At 42.5% G+C, this 22,539-nt stretch overlaps 1 protein-coding gene across 1 annotated transcript in view; it reads right to left on the minus strand.

The window, feature by feature from the left end:
• The window catches only part of Pde11a (phosphodiesterase 11A), a 342,530-nt gene that overhangs the window by 160,237 nt on the left and 159,754 nt on the right, over nt 1-22,539 (minus strand). Inside the window, exon 6 of the mRNA XM_021192546.2 lies at nt 13,488-13,620. Coding sequence (XP_021048205.1) covers nt 13,488-13,620 — 133 coding nt within the window. The remainder of the gene's footprint in view (nt 1-13,487; nt 13,621-22,539) is intronic.

Below are 22,539 nucleotides of genomic sequence, written 5' to 3' on the forward strand. Positions count from 1 at the left end.
CCTTGCTTCCCCTCCCCCCTCTCTCCCCACCTCCTCTCCTGGCCCAGTCCAGTCTGCTGGCCTTGTTCAGTCTACTTCTTTCTCTTCTTGCTCTGGACTCTTCCTCTGGCTGTACTCTCTGGCTGTATTCTTCCTCCAGTCTACAATAAAACCTACTTAACCATACATTGGAGTATCATGTTGTCAGTTTATATATCTGGTACCCAAACCCTTAGTTCATACAGTGCGTATACACGGGAGGTTTTGGAGGGGTGAAGAGGAAACAGTATAATTGTATTATAATCTTAAAATTTTCTTAAAGTGTTTAAAAATTAAAAAAGGATTCCAGATGGAAAACAAAACAGACTAAAACAAAAATGAGCATTAAAAAAAAATAATTCAGCCACTGTACTCTTCCCACAGATATTTATTAATGCCTCCCCTATGTGGACTGCAGAGTATTGGGAATATAAAAATGAACTCGTCGTTGTCCTTGGAGAACTCAGACTACTAGAGACAGAAATAAAGATATGTGTCCAAGTAGACAATGTTCAGACCGGAGTATTTGAGGAAGCTCCAACAAAATGACTATAGAGAAATCAAGAATAGCTTTAAATTCTTAAAAAAACAAATCTTCCATGATGGAAATGAAGATAACGTTTATTGGCTGCTCAGTGTGTGTCTGCTCTCCCTGCAGCACCTTCCCTTGAGTTATTTTATATACTTTTCAAATAACCCAATGAGGTAGGTCCTGTTACCATCAGATAAGGCTTGGAAAGATTAACCGCCTGGAATGGAAGAGCCTGGTTCAGAGGAGGTCAGACAATAACAAGTACATCCATCAACGTTATCTCTTGAAAGAACAGAATGGCTTTCTTCCTCTCTCTAAGGATAACATCAGAATTAAGACAATGCCAGCAAGCAGGAAGAGGAGGCAGCCAGGTTGATGAAGCGTCCTGGGTATGATCTATGCGCTAGGAGCTCCAGATTCCCTAGAACGGCCGGACCCCCTTTGTTTTGCCAAGGAAGGGTCACGCAGCACTGGACAGATGGTAAGAGTCTGAGTCAGTTCAGAACAGTAGGTGTGCGTGTCTTCTCCCGTTCTGAGGCAACTGAAGCTCTTATCTAATCTCTCCCATAAATCCCACGTAGGTGAGGGACAATTTACATCATAGAAGGCAATGGAATAGGTACATTCAGTGAGACTGGAGAGCTCAGGAGTCTGGAGTGTGTGTGTGAGAAAAACAAACCTTACTTAGTCTGCTTGTTAGATAAAGAAATTTATTTACCCATCATTTTTAAAGCTACACACACACACACACACACACACACACACACACAATTCTGGGTATATGAACTTTCCCATCTATAAGGATGAGAATATGAATATCTGGCTTGAGTAAAGGTGATAGTGGGGAGGAACGTGGAGAATCTGACAGAAACAACAGGGAGTTCAAATTGACCCTGAAACCAAGGTGGCCAGAGAGCACAAGAGCTTTTGTATGAATAAAATCACCAAGGTAGAACCTGTCCAAAAGCATAAATAATGAAGACTTGAAGAAGTGAAAGGTGAAGGACACACAACTTAGGGCTCAGAGGATGGAACAGGACTCCAGAGCCTGTGATCTTAACCCAAGACTTTACTATGTTTCTAAAATATGAATGCATCGCTACACTCTTTCTAGAAATCAATTCATTAATGTGTATCTGGAGCACAAAAAGTATAAGTAACTTCTGACTTATTGCTGCCGTGTATCATGCCACATGTCTTATGGCAATTATCAAAACCATGGACAGCAATTCCCATATAGGAGTATGAACCACATCATTATTTATTACAATGGTGTATCAAAAATGGTATGAATATTCAGAGAATATTTAGCTAAGTAGATCATAGTGCACCCACACAGTGGAACATCAAGCATCTGATTAAAGCCATGTTATAGAAGAGTGTGTCTGCTCATGGGAAACATTTCCTATGTGAAGGGAAAACTGTGCAGGTATCTGTGGATGTGCAAACCCTCATATACACTGACAGATACTTTAAAAGCTATAAATAACCACAATGTTTCCCTCTGAATGGCTTACTTACTTCTGGAAGCTTAAAAGTGATTGATTCTAGTTCCTAAGTTTTAAATAAGGAATATAAGTTACTCGCACACAAGGAAACTAGTTATGTTCAAAATAGAACAAACACAGGCACAATGGTGTTGAACAGCATAGAACGATAAAATAGGAGTCAGGCTGAAACAAGGTTGTTCATTTTATCAGCAAGGAGGTTAATTAGAGGCAGAGATGATGAAGAGATGAAGGGGTGGGATCAAGAATAAAAGTCAAGTGTAGCTGAGGAAGGTCACACTGAGAAAGCTGTACTGCACGGACCTAGAGTCTTCAATCTGCTGAACACCGGAGAGCCATGCGACAACAGAGAAGGTTTTGTCTTTACATGTCTCTCACTGTGTCTGAGGGAGGAGGGTCTCCCTGGTTACCAGACCTGAGAATGCATGTGGGGGAGTAGGGCAGTGATCATCACACTTGAAACTGCCTACAAGGCAGAGAGAAGGACAGCCAAGGTGGGTACCAGAGTGCGAAGGGAGTAATGCTTCTGTTAAAGATCATTAAGGCATTTTCCCCCTGTGCCCATATCTTTGAAGCTCTTCCCCACTTTCTCCTCTATACGTTTCAGTGTCTCTGGTTTTATGTGGAGTTCCTTGATCCACTTACACTTGAGCTTTGTACAAGGAGATAAGAATGGATCAATTCACATTCTTCTACATGCTAACCGCCAGTTGAGCTAGCACCATTTGTTGAAAATGCTGTCTTCTTTCCACTGGATGGTTCAGCAATGGCATGTGCAGTAAGATCAAGAATCGACGAATGGGACCACATAGAATTGCAAAGCTTATGTAAGGCAAAGGACACTGTCAGTAAGACAAAACAGCAACCAACAGATCTTGGGAAAAGATCTTTACCAATTCTAAATCCGATAGGGGGCTAATGTCCAATATATATAAAGAACACAAGAAGTTGGAATCCAGAAAACCAAATAACCAGAGTGGTTGTATAAGCTTGCAATCCCTCCAGCAATGGAGGAGTGTTCCTCTTTCTCCACACCCTCGCCAGCATCTGTGGTCACCTGAATTTTTAATCTTAGCCATTCTGACTAGAGTGAGATGAAATCTCAGGGTTGTTTTGATTTGCATTTCCCTGATGACTAAGGATGTTGAACATTTTTTCAGGTGTTTCTCAGCCATTCAGTATTCCTCAGTTGAGAATTCTTTGTGTAGCTCTGTACCATTAATGTCATAGCTTAAATCTGAAATGTTTCCCAAAGTCTCCTATCCTGAAGGTGTAGCCTTCTGATTGGCATGTGGTGGGGACTATGGAAGGTGCCATCAATGGGAAGAAGTAGGTCTTTGGAAGGCAGGCATGGTGTTCAAAGAGATTAGGACTGCAGCCCTCCCCCCTCCCTAGGATGCCTACTGTGGACCAGCCTTCTGGACCACATGCTACTACCACAACAGACCCAAACAATAGAACCAAGCAATTGTGGATTGAAAGTGTAAATCATAATAAAACTTATCTCGTATGAAGTTGATTGTCTTGTGTATTTTATCATAGTAATGGAAAGCCACTAACTGATAACAGACAAAATTAGTTGATAACAAATCTCCAGATTATACCAGCAAATGAAACTCCACAAACAAATGTTGGCTGAATGACCCCCAATCAAGACACTCTAGACTCCTAATGACTCAATTTTATCATGTCTGTCTCCTATATACCAAACTGGAAACACTGGTTATATCCTGTTATGGTTGGTATTAATGCCAGCTTGCCACAAAGTAATCACCTGAATAGGGAGCCTTACCTGAAGAATTGTCCTGATTTGATTTGTCCCATTTGGGGGAGGAACCTTCAGGTTGAAGCCCAGATTAAAGCCCAGTGTTTTAGCAAGAAGCTTACCTCATTACCTCACCTTTGCTGTCTGGCCTCCCTCTCTCCCCTCAGCTGACTTACCCCAGGTGCTGCGATTCTATCTCTTGCAGCAGAGTCAGTACTGCCAAGCTTTCATGGTCGAGTTGGTAGCAGGGACTCCTCAGAAATCTCCCAGGCTTCCAGTGCCACGCTGCGACTACTAAGGTACGCTGCCTTGTGGGCTAACTAGGCCCACCGCCTCCCAGGTAGATACAGATATTCTAGAACTACTCTGACTATTGAGCCAGCCGGCCTCGATGACTGAAAGCCTGGTTCTTGGCATCTCATGTGCGATATGTAATGTGTGATATATAACATGTAACATGCAACACACAACATGTAATATATAATGTTCATTAAGGTTTGCTAATGAATTATATATGTGTACATATATGCATATATGTATAAATAATCTCCTTGTTTCTGCTCCTCTAGAGCAGTAGTTCTCAATCTGTGGGTCATGATCCCTTTGGAGTCTCATCAGATGTTTCATTATGATTCATAACAGTAGCAAAATTGCAGTTATGAAGTAGTCATATAACATGAGGAGCTGTCTTAAAGGGTTGCAGCATTAGGGAGGTTGAGAGCCACTGTTCTAGAGAACCTGACTAAAACATATTTAGATGTTGATATTCCAACTGATTCTCTTCTTTCTTGTTTATAGTTTGTTTTATGAAAATATATGTGAATGTGTTTTAACGTATTTAAAGCATTTTTTAAATGCAGATAATGTTAACAAAGAAATACCTGTCAAAACATACCCCCTTTATTATTCCACAGGCTTCCTACCTAATCATCCTAGTTTAAAATTCACACCATTAGAGGTCCTCAAACAAGTCTATGTGCGATGAAGCAGCCTTCCTAACAGGTTACAGTTCAAATAAATATACTCTATCAGGGAGCCCAGTCCTAGCCAATTAAAAATCCATCTACTTAAAGACTTGCCTACACCTGTCCTGACGAGATATTGCCAGCTAAGAGACCCAATTAAAGATGGCTGATGGTTTAGCTACTGGATCCTTCAAAGCAGACCTGTCATGGTTTTCTGTCCCCAAGAATCAAGTGTAAAATAATATGTTACTTCCCTTTAATCTGTGATAGGCTTCTTTTCCTCTTCTACATTATCCACAGATTCATGTGCTGGGGAGACATTGTGGTTCTAGTACTAAGTACTAAGGACTAAGGCTAGATGAGGGACAGCCAGTGCTCAGTCAGTCCCATAATTTCTCAGAAATGAGAACAGAGTCTACTGTTTCATCCTGAACATAATATCTTCTAGGTCACTACCTACAAATGCTTTCTTAAATTCTTAGCTAAACAAAACAAAAACCCAAGCAACCAAACAGCCAACCCAAACCAAACAGAGAACTTAAACCCCATTCTTTGTGCTTTGAGGTAAGGCCTGGGAGTCCAATCCGAGTCTTTGAAATGTGGGGCTCATATTTGTCTTCACTACACTCTATTACCCAGTTTATCTCACTGTTTCAGAAACCCTGGGGGCCCCCACACCTCCCCACTCTTCCTTATTATCAGGAATTCTTGTGTCCACACCCCAATTTTCCCCACCGAACCCCATTTTTGAGAAAAAGATCTGAAATAGCTCATAGGGTTAGTGGTTGGCAGCGGAGAGTGGAAATGTGTGTGTGTGTGTGTGTGTGTGTGCGCGCGCGCGCGCAGATCTGCGGAACGTTATTCATTAATGGTTTCAGCTTAGCAGTTTCCTTTTTACCAAAGTGTAACTGATGAAGTGGAAGGTGTTCCAAAGAATAGAGGATGCGTTGTCCTGCCAGGCTGGCACTGAGAAGTGCTCCTCTGTGATGCTCTGACAGCTGAAATGGGCTTTAATGCTGTCAGGCAGAGGACCTCAGAGTCTGGGGCCCCATTATCCTTAAGTGCAACATTACAAGGGCAAGTACTTTTGAGTCATCTACAACAGGCTTTTAAGAGTCAGAACTTCACAGGGAAAAATCTCATGGGATAGAAGGCAGAGGCTTAAGGTCAGAACAGGGTCCTTAGCCTCAATATTAGTTCTGTAACTCAGTCTGTATCATGGCTGAGGGCGTCTGGGTGAAGATGAACTTCCTGTCTCTCATGCGTTTCTAACAAACGCATAGCCCGCCAAGCCAGTTCTTACATAAAGGCCTCCCCCACCCCCCAAAGCTTTGAGTTATTTTCTGCTCTTCTCATTACTTAAAGAGCCCTTCTTATTAAAATAGCGAGTCTATCATTTGTTCTGACTGTGGTCAGAATACAAACTTTAGATAGGATAGCCCTGGAAACTCTTCCTGTAACTGTTAATTGGAAGCAAGTACTGAAATAAGGGAGAAAATATAATACACTAGATGAATTAATGGCTTGTTTTCTGTTAGTGTATTTGTGTCAGTGTCTTCATGTGAAAATAAGGGCAGAGAGCATCATGGGTGATGTTCTACACAGCAGCCAACTATAGGAGCTGAATTCGGAAGCTCACTGCCAAGCAAAGAGAAAGCTCAAACATGTGCTCTCCATTGAAGGTGCTTTCTAAGTACAAGAAGCAACGTGATACCATGATAGCTCATCTACAAAGACAGTTTGCCTACATGATGTTAGGTCAGCATTAAACAAAGATCTCAGAACCAAACTTCAAAAAATACTCCATACGGGAAGAAGCAAGGAAAACCAAGCCATCTAAATAAGTTGTTTTTACCTCTACTCATATTTTAAAAATCCTTGAATAATTTTTAACATAATTCTCAGAAAGCTCTCAGTACCTTGGTAAAATTTCATTTGAGTCATAAAGGTTCTAAAACTTAAAAAAAACTTTTTAATTTTGCATGGTCATAAAAATAATATGAACATGTGAAAATGTTAAAGCAACAATAAAACTAAAAGCTCTAATCTTATCCTCTCTAGAGATGAGCGTGGTTAACAGTCTGGAATAATAGCATCCTTACCTTCTCTTACTCATAGAGCTCACATTCTAGTAATAGGAGACCACTGCAGAATGCTGGCCTCTGGGCATGACATAGCTTCTGCCATCTTGGAATCAAAGCAGTTCCAGTTACCCACATGAGAGCAGACTTATGTAAAGGGCATAGGAAGGGGCTCATGAATAACTTATAAGATGACTCATGAGGGGACCCATTAGATATTTGAGGGCCCTCTTGTTTTCAAGGATATATAAGCTGGAGTGAAGCAGATTCTTCTTCAGTGATGTAGTGAGGGAGACCCTCCTTCAGTAGGGTAGTGGCCTCGATGTTGCCTATGATCCCTCAAGTAACTCAGAATGAACTCACTGTTTCACCTAGTTTGAATTGGTCAGAGTCATGGCTTTAATCTGTTACTGGTGCTTTATAAGGGGTAAATAGATACCTGTTCATGTCTCCCCAGGAAAACTCAACACAGTGAAGACTAAAAAAACACAAAAGGAAATTATATATTAGAAAGTGTTAATGTTATTTGGAAAGAATAATAAAGTGAGAAGGGTGAAGAATATTAGAGAGAACGCCATCTGAAGAAACGACAGTGTGAAGGTCCTAAGGCAGGTGTGTGAGTGGTGTGTTCTAGAAACATGGCGACGAGTATCGCTATAACAGTATTAGGAAGGTAGACTCTAGGGGTAGACAGACTTGTACCAGATCATGCCGGCTGCTACAGACCACTGAGACATTGGCCTTTGGCTTTTTCTCTCACAAAAGAAGGAGACTTTGAAAAGCTATGATATGATTCAGGACATAAAAGCCCCAGGCTGTTGTGAGGAGAATCAACCATTTATCAGGAAGGTGGAAGGGGAGTCAGATCGGGAGGACGTGGTTACGAACAAACCGGGGGCTGGTGGTAGCTAAGACCACCATTATGAACTGATAACAGCTGGGTGGTGAGAAGGGGTCATTTTCTGAGTAAATCTGATGGACGGGACCAGTTGGGTCTCTTTGTAAATCAGTTGTACAATGGGAGAGAAAAAAAGCATCATGCTTGTAAAACCCCCTCACATAAGCATTATGGAGAACTGAATTATCTTCATAGAGATTGAGAAACACAGAGAGACACAGGTGTGGGGGAAGAAGATTCTAAGCTGTTTTGTACATGTTTTGTCTGAGGAATTTATTAGAAAACGTGTCCATTTCTACATACACTTGTATATATTGCTCTATAAGTACTTCTTTGTGCCTATATTTCTCATGGTTCTTTTTTTCTTATCAGGACATATAAGTCGCTCTATGGGACAGGGGATTTTTGTATGGACTCATTTTGAATAGGCTTTGAAATGTCTCCCTAATACCACCTTCTCTCCCAGGTTTGTACAAGTCGTCTAAACCTCTCTCCTCCCCCTAACTGAAGAGAGGATCATGAACATATGACAGTCGCTTCCTTGGCAAAGGGGGGTGTAATAATCAAGCCAGAGATTGTGTGAAGTCACTTCTGACAGTATATTTGCTTCAGTATCAACTGCCTAGAGTGGGCTCTTCCTGTTAGCTTTGGAGGATGAGCTGAGAGGCCATCTTCAAGACCTGAGGGCAACCTTTGGGAGCCCATGTGTTGGGTTTGGGGTAGAAGCTAGGAAAACTCACCTCAGAAACAGAAGCTTAAAATGAAAACTTTATTTTCTACACACACAGGGGGCTGGCAAACTCAGGATCTGAACAGCATCCCAGAAGGGAGATCTTATAACATTTAACAAAGCATTGGTGAGTGTACTTGACTGTTGCATTAGCCAATCAAATCATATTTTGACACAGGAGTTAAACAAGCGTGTTAATGTTGGTGACTGGGCCTTGCCAGGTCACCTGGTTTCAGGGTCCTTGAGTCAGCTTTCACAGTCTCCTGGACTCTGATCTGGAATCTAGAATGATAAGGGAACAAAAGACTGGGCAAGCTGCACGAAGTCAATTGAGTTTAGACAAGCAACTCATTTATAACTTGTGTGCCTTAGTGTAGCTAACGGGATAATAACATCTTCCCCCTTTGCATCATTTACTGGTTAACAGGCAAACATGAAAGATCTGAAGAAGCGGGACAGGAGTTGGGTTCTGGGGCCTGAGAACATAAACTCAGTTTTGTTCCTGCCACCAAGGTGGATTTGTTCCTGAGATGGCTGGGCTCAGGGAACTGTCTCCTAACACATGGACATCCTTGGCCATAGCCAGTACTCTACCAGGCAAGGAACTCCATTCTGCCAACAATCTGATCAACATGCAAATACCAATGCCATCTGGCTAACGCCTTGACTTCAGCCCTGGGAGATCCTGAGCAGAGAACCCAGAGGTGTCATTCCCAGACTTCTGACCACCAGAGACGTCATGATGGGGGTTGGGGGCTCTTAGTTCCTGAGTCATTGGGATTTATCATGCAGCAGCAGAAAATCAATACGGGTAGCCTTGTGACAGGGCAAGAAGACAAAGCAAGGCTCCTCCATCTTGCTGAGGCCATTTCAGGTTTAACTAGAATTTGATCTCCTTGATGGAGAATCCCATGGAAAATTACCCAACTCTGTTCTAGAAACCCAAGGCTGGGAAGTCCTAGCCAATTTATCCTAGTTTCTGCTAACCTGCCTGTTGGTTTGAACCCCATCCAGTGAACTGTTTGTGTTAGCTTCTGTTAAACTTGCTTTTGAGGAGTGTACCCCTCCCTGACCCGGCACATGTGCAGCTGCTGAGTAAAAATGCCAGGACTTGGTTTCTACCTCAAACCCTGTGCTCTGGACATCTGAGGCTACACATAGGTCACTAACTACTTGAGTGCAGTCCCAGCCAGCTAGAGTAAAGACTTTCAGTTAGCAATAAATTGTGTCTGAGTGGGCATCTCTGGAGGGCTACACATAGCAGCATCCTTTTCAACACCATGTCCCCGAAGAGAAGATATATAATAGCTGATAAATACAAAATGTACCCCCAAAATCTATCAACATGAATGTTTCAGTACCACAATAGATAAAGTCAATGTACATTAATAATTTTTCAGGTGTTTTCAAAGATCATAGAGTCTTGAAACATAAGAATGATTACAGTGTTCCTAAGTGGCAATTTTAAAGCTCATTTCTTCAGTTTTATAACTATTTTATATAGTATTCTGCCATGGCTTCCTAGGTTTTCAAGACCAACAGGCAACCCTAGCAAAGATACTAGGCAAACAGAAGGTAGATGATCACCATGATTACTCGGCTAGTTCTCCAGAGGAAACTCCATTAACTATTTAAGAGGCTTACAAAGATAACACGCAGCAGTGAACAGCAGAGATTACTTGCCCCACAGCCCCTTCAACAGGTACCTGACAGCACCTGGAGTGAAGCTGACAGCACCTTAAAGCCATCCTTTGTAGCTTTTATCAAGAGGAAAAGTAACAGTTACAAAATAGATTCGAAAACAAGAGTCATTCTCTTCCTGTGTATGTTTGGGCAAAGTGTCTAAACCTCCCAGAAGTTATCCTAAGGTAGGAATGACACAAACATTGGAAAGCTAGCTTGGCAAAGTTTACAGCAAGGCAAAGTTTGATGGGATGAATTATTTCTTATTAAAAGGATCAATAATCATCTTGGCATAATTATTACCTCTTGGTTTGTTCTATGGCTTAAAAGCAACCAGCAAAGGACAGAGGGGATGGCTCAACAGTAGAGAGCACTTGTTGCTTTTGCAGAGGATCCACGTGACAGCTCACAATCATCCATAGCCTCAGTTCCAGGGTATCCTAGACCCTCTGCAGACCTCCACATGCACCAGGTCCATATGCATACAAGGTTCTGTCTGTCTGTCTGTCTGTCTGTCTCTGTTTTCCTCCCTCCCTCCCTTTCTCTCTCTGTCTCAGAAAACACACACACACACACACACACACACACACACACACACACACACACACACACACACACACACACACACAGAGGCACATGCACACACACACCCCACTTACATTCATTTACCAAGTCAATTCAAAAACTTCCCTTAAAATGTATGCATATACATATACAGATTAGAGATAGATATATAGACACACACACACACAGAGTCTCAAACTGAGACAAATGGCTAACTGAGGTGTTTATTAACATATTAGAACTGATACTGGTCACCACAGCTGGGATACCCCATCCCCTACCCAGAACTCTCCAGGGAGAGTTTGGACTGTCCTTCTCCAAGCTGGCTCTTCCATATATAATGCAGCCATCTTGGCTACACTGATCCTTTTTGATCCCTTTTGCTCTCGTGGCCCAGGCCACCCCTCTCGCTCGCTCGCTCGCTCGCTTGGCAGCTCCTCTCTTGTTCTTCCTTCCCTCTCTCCTCATGTGGCCTGGCTCAGTTAAGCTGTGTTCACTCTGAACTCTCCCAGACGCCTCTATCTTTGCCCCTTTCTGGATGCTCCCTCATATTCATAATAAACCTTCTCCTCCACCATACCTAGGAGCAGTCATGTCCTCCTTCTTATTTCTTTTTTTTCATTCATTTTATTGATCATATCAATTAAAAGGAATTATTAGCAAAGGGCAGAAATGATTGCTTCTTTTCACTTGTTGGTCATTCAAATGATAGATTGGTAAAGCATTGGACTTAAAGGCCCAAACAGAAACCTTTGATTAACAAATTGAGGCTTACATTTTTATATAATACTCATACTTGGCAGAATCAGTCACATAATGCTGAGATAATGTGAATACACACAGTGTTAGTCAATTTAAAATTCAGAGAGATACAATATCCAAACATAGTTGGTAGCGCTTCCAAAGTGTGCAATGAACCTACATAGGCCAGCAAAGAAATGCTAGATTCAAATTCTGGATATTGGTTACCCATGGGGATAGGGAGTAAGGAAATGGGACCAGGGAAAATCAACTCAAAAATCCAAAAGTAACGATCTCTTCTAAATCTGGAGGGTTGGGAGGGGGAGGAGAATATAGGTGTGCACATGTTCTCTTACATTATATAGATATTTATAGACTCATGGAAAAAGGCAATGATTGAATTTGTTGTTTTTCTTTTTTCTTTTTCTCCAGAATTTGATCTTCCCCATGGTCCTGAGCTAAGAACGGAATGACAGCAATTCACACTCAATTTAGTGATGTGATCTAAGTCAGGACACATTTATCCCTCCCACAGTCAATTAAACATGTTGACTTTGTAACAACTGGCACTTATAATTTTCTGCATAGCCAAAGTCCTTGGGCTGTTCATTTATTATTAGTGGTAATCATAGAATACTGGAAGCTTTTCTTAATAACACTGTGTGCACAGAAGTATTTTCTTTAGTACGTGCTCTTTCTCAGGTCAAGGAAGAAGGGCATAGCAAGAGACAGAACTTACTACACAACCCTCTGCTCCAAGCACTGTGCCACAGCATGCAAATACTGACACCCGTGTGCCACCTTCCCTCCAGCAGCCACACAAGCCAGGTGCTGGGGTACCCTTCCTCACAAGCAAAGTGAAGACACACGAGACCATGTGCTTTCCTGGGGTTCAAATACAGGGTCTCAGGTTGCAGAGAGCTGGAAGGTGGTCACCACGAGGACAGATGATGGTGGAATCCAACCCAGACAGGAAGTTCATCAAAGAGTTTCCAAGATGGGAGCACTGAATCCAGGAAGACTAGACAAACCACGGAGGATGGGGCTTGGGAGAGGACTGGTCCAAGAGCTGGGGGATTTAACATCTCCAGAGATACGCAAAAAACGATCTGATGCATCATTTTTCAGATTTAGATTCTTGCTTCCATGACATCGCTGGGTCCCCATAACAGCTATACATAAGATGTTCTGTAGGATCTGAGAGATGGTAGGATTGAATCCTCACACATCTAAACATGAATCAGCTCCCAATGTCTATGAACTGCTATAATAACCCCCTAGGTTTTTTTTAATGTATCAGGGATTAAATGTCCCTCTCACTAGCAATTTGCCCTCTAATCAATAGCCAGAGTGATCATTGTGAAACACAACTTGTGTTGGTTCAAGTGTGTCATCCCCATACTCCACAGGTAGAGGCAGGAGCACTGCTGTATAACTAGACCCTGTACAAGCATCTTGAAAGTCCAGACTAAGTCAAGAGTAAGTGAATTGATTAGATTTAAATTAAAAAATACTGCTGGGAGGGTGGCGGAGCACGCCTTTAATCCCAGCACTTGGGAGGCAGATGCCTGTGCAACTCTGAGTCCAAGGCCAGCCTGGTTTACAGAATGAGTTCTAGAATAGCCAGGGCTGTTCTGTTTATTGGGAGAAGTTTTTAAAAATATGATAGTGATTCTAGCTTCTGTTGGCCAACAAGCATGTCATGTATGTGCTTTTATTATTATCTCCAATGAGCGTGTTATGTATGCATTTTTATTATTATTTCACAGTTTAATATCACGTCTGCCCTATTATGAAAGAGTGTCAGGCTAAGGCTCATCATTTCACCCAGACCCAGACAGTAGCAGTCAACAGCAGGCAAAGCTGGAACCAGATCACAGAGGGTGCAGAAGTGTCAATTACCTTGGTTACTGTGGCTCTGCATGACATTCCTTCTCCACCTCAACCAGAAAAGCCATCAAGATTGTGACAACAGGACCTCGAAATAGAGGGCTCCTCTTACCTCAGCGTCAAAGCGAGGGTCCTGGTAGGCATCGCTGACATTCACAGGAAGGCCTGTCGAAGCAACCAGCTCAGCGATGCTGTTGTTTATCAGCCAGTCAGAGTAAGACGATTTCTCCATGCTCTCTTTGAAACTGTCGGAGCACCAGGACAGCAATAAGAAAGAAGAGAGACTAAGTTTGTTGGAAAGTAAGCTCTATAATGCTACATTAAGAGCAACATCACTTGTCCTCATTATGGAGGGATAAACAGTATTAGTCATAGAATGGCAGGGAGATTATTATCAGGAGCCACTTTGAAACTCCTTCCCCACTAGAGTGGAAAGTAATCAGACCATGGATAGAAACGCAGATCCTCTATGGGCCAGAGAGCAACTCTGTGTTTAAGCCTCAAGGTAGACAGATAAAAGCATACAATAAGGCAAAGACCAAACTGATAACAGGACGCCAACCCAGCTTCATACATTTCCACTGGGTTCCTCTGTTTGAACATCCTAGATGTTTTGATACCAAGAAGGGGGGAAGACTGGGGGAAAAAAAGTTAGATGTTTTGGGTGCAGGCTAAGCCAGTGGTCTATCGTTGAGCTACATTTCCAGTGGTTACATGGCCCTATTGGTGCTTTCAATTTAAGCTACATTTTACGTAAGAAAATACTAAGATTGTAAATAGTCATTGCTATTACACTGTGTGTACCCATTTGTACATAGTTGTTATTATACTGTAGGTACCCGTTTGGAGTCCATGGGACATGGAAAAGAGCAGGAGCTGTTGCAGGAGTTGTCATGGAGACCACCAGACACATGGATGAGCAGGAGGGGTAGACATTATCATCTACCAACAGCTCTACACCACATCTGTGACTGTGTAAGCTCAGGACACATTTGTGATGTTATTCATCTCTTAATGCATATAAAACACGAAGAGTACACAAGCTTATTCTCTGTAGATCTCTAGCCGCAAATGGAAGTTTTAATAAGAGGCTTGGGTTTATAGCTCTTAAGTGGCACATAAATCAAAGAGATACAGAGACTGGGAACTTCAAATAAAAGTTGTTTCACTTTCCAACACAAATAACCAAGTCAGTGCTCTGTTTTCTCCTTGCTACCCTACATCTGTGACAAATGAAGCTTTATGTTATACTTTAAGGAAAGCAACAGAGAGGAAAAGTGGGCTAATGTTACTGATATGTGGATCTAAGCTAACACTCATCCCTAAAGTTATAAAAAAGACACATAGACTGAATTCTTCATACTCTTTCAAAGAGGCATTGCCTTGCCAATGCATTCTGTGGTGTCTGTATACTTTATTTTACAGTACATTTATTCTGTGTATATGGATACGTGGGTGTACATGTACCTGTGTACATTCATGTGTGGGGGCCTCTGAGTGTGCCTACGTATGTATGTACCTATGTGTATCTGTGAGTGTGCCTGTGTGTGTGTGTGTGTGTGTGTGTGTGTGTGTAATCAAGAGAATGATGTCAGGTGCCTTAACTGATCACTCTTTTATTTTTTGAGCATCTCTCAAATTCCTTAGGCTTGCTAGTCAGGGACCTTGAGAGACCCACCTACCTCTCTCCCCTAGTACTGCCGTTGCACATGGGCTGTGTTAGGTCCCATTTTAACATGGGTACAGGAGATATGAACTCAGGTCCTTGTGCTTGCCATGGTGGGCACTTCACCAAACATTTCTCCAGCTACATACACTGTGATTTTAGAAGATTTCATGTTTAGCTCTGTACCCCATTTTTAGTAGGGTTATTTGGTTCTCTGGAGTCTAACTTCTTGAGTTCTTTGTATATATTGGATATTATCTATCACATGTAGGATTGGTAAAGATCTTTTCCCAAGCTGTTGGTTGCCATTTTACCCTACTGACAATGCCCTTTGTCTTACAGAAGTTTTGCAATTTTATGAGGTCCCATTTGTCAATTCTTGGTCTTAGAGCATAAGTCACTGGTGTTCTGTTAAGGAAAATTTCCTCTGAGCTCACATGTTCAAGGCTTTCCTCCGATTTCTCTTCTATTAGATTCAATGTATCTGGTTTTATGTGGAGATCCTTGATCCACTTGGACTTGAGCTTTGTACAAGGAGATAAGAATGGATCAATGCGCATTCTTCTACATACCAGTTGAGCCAGCACCATTTGTTAAAAATGCTGTCTTTTTCCACTGGATGGTTTTAACTCCTTTGTCAAAGATCAAGTGACCATAGGTATGTGGGTTTATTTCTGGGTCTTCAATTCAATTCCATTGTCTGTTGCTGTACCAGTACCATGCAGTTTTTATCACAATTGCTCTGTACTACAGCTTGAGGTCAGGCATGGTGATTCCACTAGAATTTCTTTTATTGTTAATAATAGTTTTCACTATTCTGGATTTTTGGTTATTCCAAATTAATTTGCAAATTGTTCTTTCTAACTCTATGAGGAATTGAATGGGAATTTTGATGGGGATTGTATTGAATCTGTAGATTGCTTTTGGCAAGATGGCCATTTTACTATATTAATCCTTCCAATCCATGAGCATGGGAGATTTTTCCATCTCCTGAGATCTTCAATTTCTTTCTTCAGGGACTTGAAGTTCTTGTCATACAGGTCTTTCACTTGCTTGGTTAAAGTCACACCAAGGTATTTTATACTATTTGTGACTATTGTGAAGGGTGTCACTTTCCTAATTTCTTTCTATCCTTTGAGTAAAGGAAAGCTGCTGATTTGTTTGAGTTAATTTTATATCCAGCCTTTTTGCAAAAGTTGTTTAACTGAAGAATATCAAATGACTGAGAAGCACCTAAAGAAATGTTCAACATACTTAGTTATCAGGGAAATGCAAATCAAAACAACCCTGAGGTTCCACCCCACACCAGTCAGAATGGCTAAGATCAAAAACTCAGGTGACAACAGATTCTGGCAAGGATGTGGAGAAAGAGGAACACTCCTCCATTGCTGGTGGGATTGCAAGTTGGTATAACCACTCTGAAAATCAGTTTGGTGGTTCCTCAGAAAATTGGACATAGTACTACCGGAGGACCCAGATATATCATTCCTGGGGATATACCCAAAAGATGCTCCAACATATTACAAGGACACAGGTTCCACTATGTTTATAGTAGTCTTATTTATAATAGCCAGAAGTGGGAAAGAACCCAGATGTCCTTCAACAGAGAAATGGATACAGAAAATGTGGTACATTTACACAATGGAGTACTACTCAGCTATTAAAAAACAATGAATTCATGAAATTCTTAGGCAAATGGATGGAACTAGAAAATATCATCCTGAGTGAGGTAACCCAGTCACTAAAGAACACACATGGTATGTACTCACTGATAAGTGGATATTAGCCCAAAAGCTCAGAACACCCAAGATATAATTCACAGACCATATGAAGCTTAAGAAGAAGGAAGACCAAAATGTAGATGCTTCAGTCATTCTTAGAAGGGGGAACAAAATACTCACGGGAGGTCGAGAGTGAGAAAGACTTGGGAGGAAGAGAGGAAGGTGAGGGGAAAAAAAGGAGGCAGGATCAGGTATGGGAGGAGATGGGAATGGTACACAGAGGGCCAGGAATTTGAACAGAGATGTGTTGCAATGGGGGATGGGGAACTGGGGGTTAGCCACAGGCAAGTCCCAGATGCCAGGAAAGCAAGAGGTTCCCTGGACCCAGTAGGGATGAGATTAGCTGAAATACCGAACAACAGAGAAGGAGAACCTGTAGATACCATATCCAGTGGTTAGGCAAGGCCCCCAGTTGGGGGATGGGGCCACTCACTAATCTCTAAATTTTTAACCCAGAATGACTCTAGTCTAAAGGAAATGGGGGGCAAAGAGTGGAGCAGAGACTGAAGGAAAGGCCATCTAGAAACTGATCCACCTGGGGATCCATCCCATCTGCAGACACCAAACCCAGACACTATTGCTGATGCCAAGAAGTGGTTGCTGACAGGAGCCTGATACAGCTGTCTCCTGAGAGACTCTGCCAGAGCCTGACAAATACAGAGGCAGATGCTGGTAGCCACCCATTGGACTGAGCTTGGTGACCCCACTGGAGGAGTTAGAGAAAGGACTGAAGGAGCTGAAGGGGTGTGCAACCCAAAGGAAGAACAATAATACCAACCAACCAGACCCCCAGAGCTCTCAGGGACTAAACCACCAACCACAGAGTACACATGGAAGGACCCATAGCTCTAGCCGCATAGGTTGCAGAGGATGGCTTGTCTGGCATCAATAGGAGGAGAGGTCCTTGCCTGTGAAGGCTAGATGGCCCAGTGTAGGGGCATGCAAAGGCAGTGAGGTGGGAGTGGGTAGGTGGGAGGGGAAACACCCTCATAGAAGCGGGGATTGGGGAGAATTGGGTAGGAGGGTTCCAGAGAGGGAACTGGGAAAGGGGATAGCATTTGAAATATAAATACATAAAATATTCAATAAAATAAATAAATAAAAAGATTTGCTAATCCATTAGTTTGGGGAGTGCTGACCTATTATGTGCTGTATAGTGTGGGGTGAAAGGACTGAAGTGTGACCTTGGGCACACCTGGGCAAAGTCAAGGACGAACCTGAGACGAAGAAAAGTAGGAACAGAGAGTGAGCATTAGACAAGTCAACAAGTGTCTTTCAAGACGGGCCTGAGTTCACAGAAAAGACTGGGTGTGTGAGGAGGAAACATCGGGGATTGCAGCTAGGAACAGCAAAACGAGCGATTGATCACATAGAGAGGAAGAAGACTTGGAAGTAGGCCAGGGACTAAGAACTGAGACTGTTGAAAGAGTTGCTGGGGCCTCAGCTACAGGCAACAGAGAACCACTTACAAATATGGAACAGAAAAGGCCACTCAAGCAGAGATTTTCGGAGCCTTCAAGGGAGGGAATAAGAAGTCCCAGTTAAGAGAGACCAGAGACGGGAAGAAGCTCCAGAAGGTAGCCTGCAGATGTCAGGCCTATGTCAAGGGCTCGGTGGCCAGACACCAGTGACGCGCATTTTGCTCCTGAATACCTGGCATGATTCATAGCAAAGCTTTGTTTTGAGAAGTGAGGAGATGAGAAGGAGGGCAGGTGTTCCAGAAGCATGGGCAGATTGCTCGTGGGGAAAACCCAGGACTAGAACCTCAGTCAGTCCTCAGGTCTTCAAAGCTGACCCAGAGGTCCGATTATTCCCAGGGACATGAAGTTTAAATGGCTGGGATTTTCTCAGGGAGAGCTGTGTGGAGAAATTGATACTGAAGGGAAGAAAGAAAGGGTAGAGACACGGGGGAGGGGGAAAGAGAGGAAAACAGATGTATCATCACTGTAGAACAGGGCCAGTGTGGATGTTTTCTTAAGTAACTTGCTGTCTCTGTGTGAATCTTTATAAGATGGTTGCAGTTCTCTGCATCTTACCAACTCAGAAAAACTGAAGCCCAGAGATGTTCTCCATCTTCCTAAGATCCAGTTTTTACCCAGTTCTCACTCTTAGCTCACAGATGATTCTTTCTTCACTACCCTTCTGCAGTTTAAGAAGCAGAAGAAAACCAAGACTCGTGGACCATCCTCTGAAAATGAGAGAGAGAGGGGTGGGGCTCGGGGTGGGGAGACCAAGCTGAACACCAGAGAGGCAGGAAGGTTCAGAAAGTCAGGAAGGTTCAGAAAGCAGCGAACATGTTGCTCTGAGCTGCTGTGAAGGGAAAGGGGGAGAAACACTGGCTGTGCTCATTAGAGCCTCGGGCCCCCACTTAAAGAATTCCCAAAGGAGAAAAGATGACTGAACACCACTGAGCGAGGGCTCCCAAAAGCCTCCTTCTAAATCTAGGACATTTTAGCATTTTCCCAGTTCAGACTGCATTGAAATAATTCCAACATCAAGCCGCAGTTGTAGAAATAGGAGCCTCGATTCCATGCCAGGCACCATTGAATGAGTAGGCAGAAAGCTATGGTCTTTGCCCTTATGGTCCTTACCCTGCCGCTGAAGAGAAGGAGCTACAAGCACACTGGCATTTAAACAACATATACATTGAACTACTCAGTGCAAATCTCAAATTAAGAAAATGCCATGCAGCTAGGTGGCCAAGTCGCCCAATCAGTTGAATCAACTATGGATGCCGAAGAGGGCCCCCTAAGGTTTCAGAACGGAGGAAGGACCTGAAATGCCCAATGGCTGTGACAATGCAAATGGTCCTTCTGCAAACATCCTTGCATCTGTCCAGTTGATTGTCGACGGAATAAGGTTTAGGAGCTAGGATGCCCAGAAAGAAATCAGGGAAGTTGACTTGTCACTTAAATATCATTGTCTTGGTCTGGGTTGCTGTAACAAAATACCATGAGCGAGGTGTAATAACAAAACAAATTTTTGTCTTTCATGGTTCTGGAAAAACCAGGACCAAAGCATTTACAGATTGGGCATCAGGTTCCTTCTTGCTCTATTTCACATGGTGGGGGGACCGGGAGACCTCTCCGGGACTGCTTCTGTAAGGATACTGATCCCATCGATGAGAGCTCACCAACGATTTAACCATCTCCCAGAAGCAGCATCTACAGACATTCCCAGAGTGGGGATTGGCCTCGATAAATGAACATCCAGACCTCAACAATCAAATTCTGGCTTTCGTGCCAGTTCAGCTTTTCAATCCCAATCACAGTGCAGCTGCAGCCATCAGAGCTTTGAGTCTTTTCTTGGTTCTCATTTTTTTAAAGGGGTGATTTTTGTGCACTCTAATTCAGACGTTCATTCTGAAGTCAGATCTGTCCATTCAAATGGCCCTTTTCACTACTGTGGTTTCAGGTGAGTTACCATACTTCATCTGTAAACTGTATATGAACTGGGGAGAGTAGCACTAATTAAGACGGTTATAGTTCAAACTAAGGTAAATATTTTAATCCAAGAGTTTTGTATAGTAAACATCTTTTAGAAGCATCACATCTGCAGCAAATTCTCACATAGAAGTCAATATACCTTTATACATTACAATGTCATACTTTTAATCAAATGAAAGGGTCCCAGTTAGTTCTGATTTTTGAGGGATACCCTTGGCTTAAAGGGTCAGTTCTTTTACATATACCCTGCTGATAAACTTTTTCCAGCTCCTGAGGACCCCAGTATTCTGTATTGACTGAGGACCCCTGTGTTCTGTACTGACTGAGGACCCCTGTGTTCTGTACTGACTGAGGACCCATGTATTCTGTATTGACCGAGGACCCATGTATTTTGTGTTGACTGAGGACCCCTGTATTCTGTATTGACTGAGAACCCATGTATTCTGTATTGACTGAGGACCCATGTATTCTGTATTGACTGAGGACCCATGTATTTTGTGTTGATTGAGGACCACTGTATTCTGTATTGACTGAGGACCCCTGTATTCTGTATTGACTGAGAACATGATGTATTCTGTATTGACAGAGAACATCCTGTATTCTGTACATACTGAGGACATCCTGTATTCACTGTTGTTTCTTTTCTTTGTGTTGGTTGCTGTTGGAACTGGACATGGTTAAGGCCATGAACAGCTCTGCAGACATAACAGTTCTCTTTAAAACAGTAGTTCTCCAATCTGTGGCTCATAACTCCCAAAAGATCATCAGAAAACACAAATATTTGCATTATGATTTATAATAGCAGAAAATTATAGTTATGAAGTAGCAATAAGAATAATTTTATGATTGGGGCTTCACCACAAGTAGAGGGACTGCCTTAAAGGGTAGCAGCATTAGGAAGGTAGAAAACCACTGTCCTAAAGGAATGAGCGCTGATAAAATCGAGCCTGAACATACATATTCACTTGCATTTATACCGTCAAGAGAGGTACAAATTCTCAGAGATACTTGTGTGGATTGCCAGTGACTGGCTTCCATCTCTTCTTCAATTCATCTGAAAGCTAGGCATGTAACATCGAATATCAGCTCCCTTGGTCTTCTCCAAAAGACCACCCTGTACAAACATAAACACGATTTCCTCATCAACTTACTCTTTGGCATGTCTTCCTATTTATACCAGTTACAGACACAGTTCTATCAGCCATCAGTATTTGAGCCTTAGTATGAAGGCCAGTCTGACACAGCCTTCTCCAAGGAGTCCGCGCTTTCTAGGTCCTGTCCTACCAATCGAAGGTTTGAATTTCCTCCCAGCAAGTCTTATCATCAGGATTTTGTGATATCAACTTATATCTAAAGTTGAATTAACCAGCTTTCTTGAATTGAAAACTCCAGTTATAGAGATCAAAGGCCAACGTCCAAGTTTTCATTTATACCTAACCAAATTAAGGAGAGCCGCCACACTGTGGAAGCACACATGCAATACAAACATTCCCAGACCTTCACAGTTTAAAGGTGCACATGAGTTCAATGAAGTGCTTCTCTGTGGCATGCACATAGCTTTAAGGGCACAGGCATCTCTGTTCCCCTGTACCCTGAGTCTCCAAGGAGACAACTGTATCTCAGGGTAACAAATGTTTTTCACCAAGCTCTGTGAAACGTTTTGGTCCCTGGATATTAAGGTCATATTGTTTAGTGTACACTATCACACACTTAATTCAGGAGCTCCTTCAGATTATTGGACCCTTGTCTGTACTGACAAGCATTAGAGCAAGGCTGATATTCTTATACAGATACTCTGGAAGAATCTTGATGTTTCTGTCTTAGGGTTTCATTCATATATATATATATATGTATATATATATATATATATATATATATATATATATATATGATATGATATTTTCTTTATTTACATTTCAAATGTTATCCCCTTTCCTAGTCTCCCCTCCGAAAATGCCCTATCCCCTCCCCCTCCCACTGCTCCCTAACCCACCCACTCCCATTCCCAGTCCTTGCTTTCCCCTATACTGTGGCATAGATCCTTCACAGGATCTAGGGACTCTCCTCCCATATATATACATGAATGACCATCCAGAGACTGCCCCACTTGGGGATCCATCCCATAAACAACCACCAAACCCAGACACTATTGCAGATGCCAACAAGAGCCTGCTGACAGGAGCCTGAGCCTGATATAGCTCTCTCCTGAGGGCCTCTGCCAGTGTCTGGCAAATACACACACACACACACACACACACACACACACACACA

This window comes from Mus pahari, chromosome 3, assembly GCF_900095145.1.
Source record: "Mus pahari chromosome 3, PAHARI_EIJ_v1.1, whole genome shotgun sequence".
Classification (NCBI taxonomy): domain Eukaryota; kingdom Metazoa; phylum Chordata; class Mammalia; order Rodentia; family Muridae; genus Mus; species Mus pahari.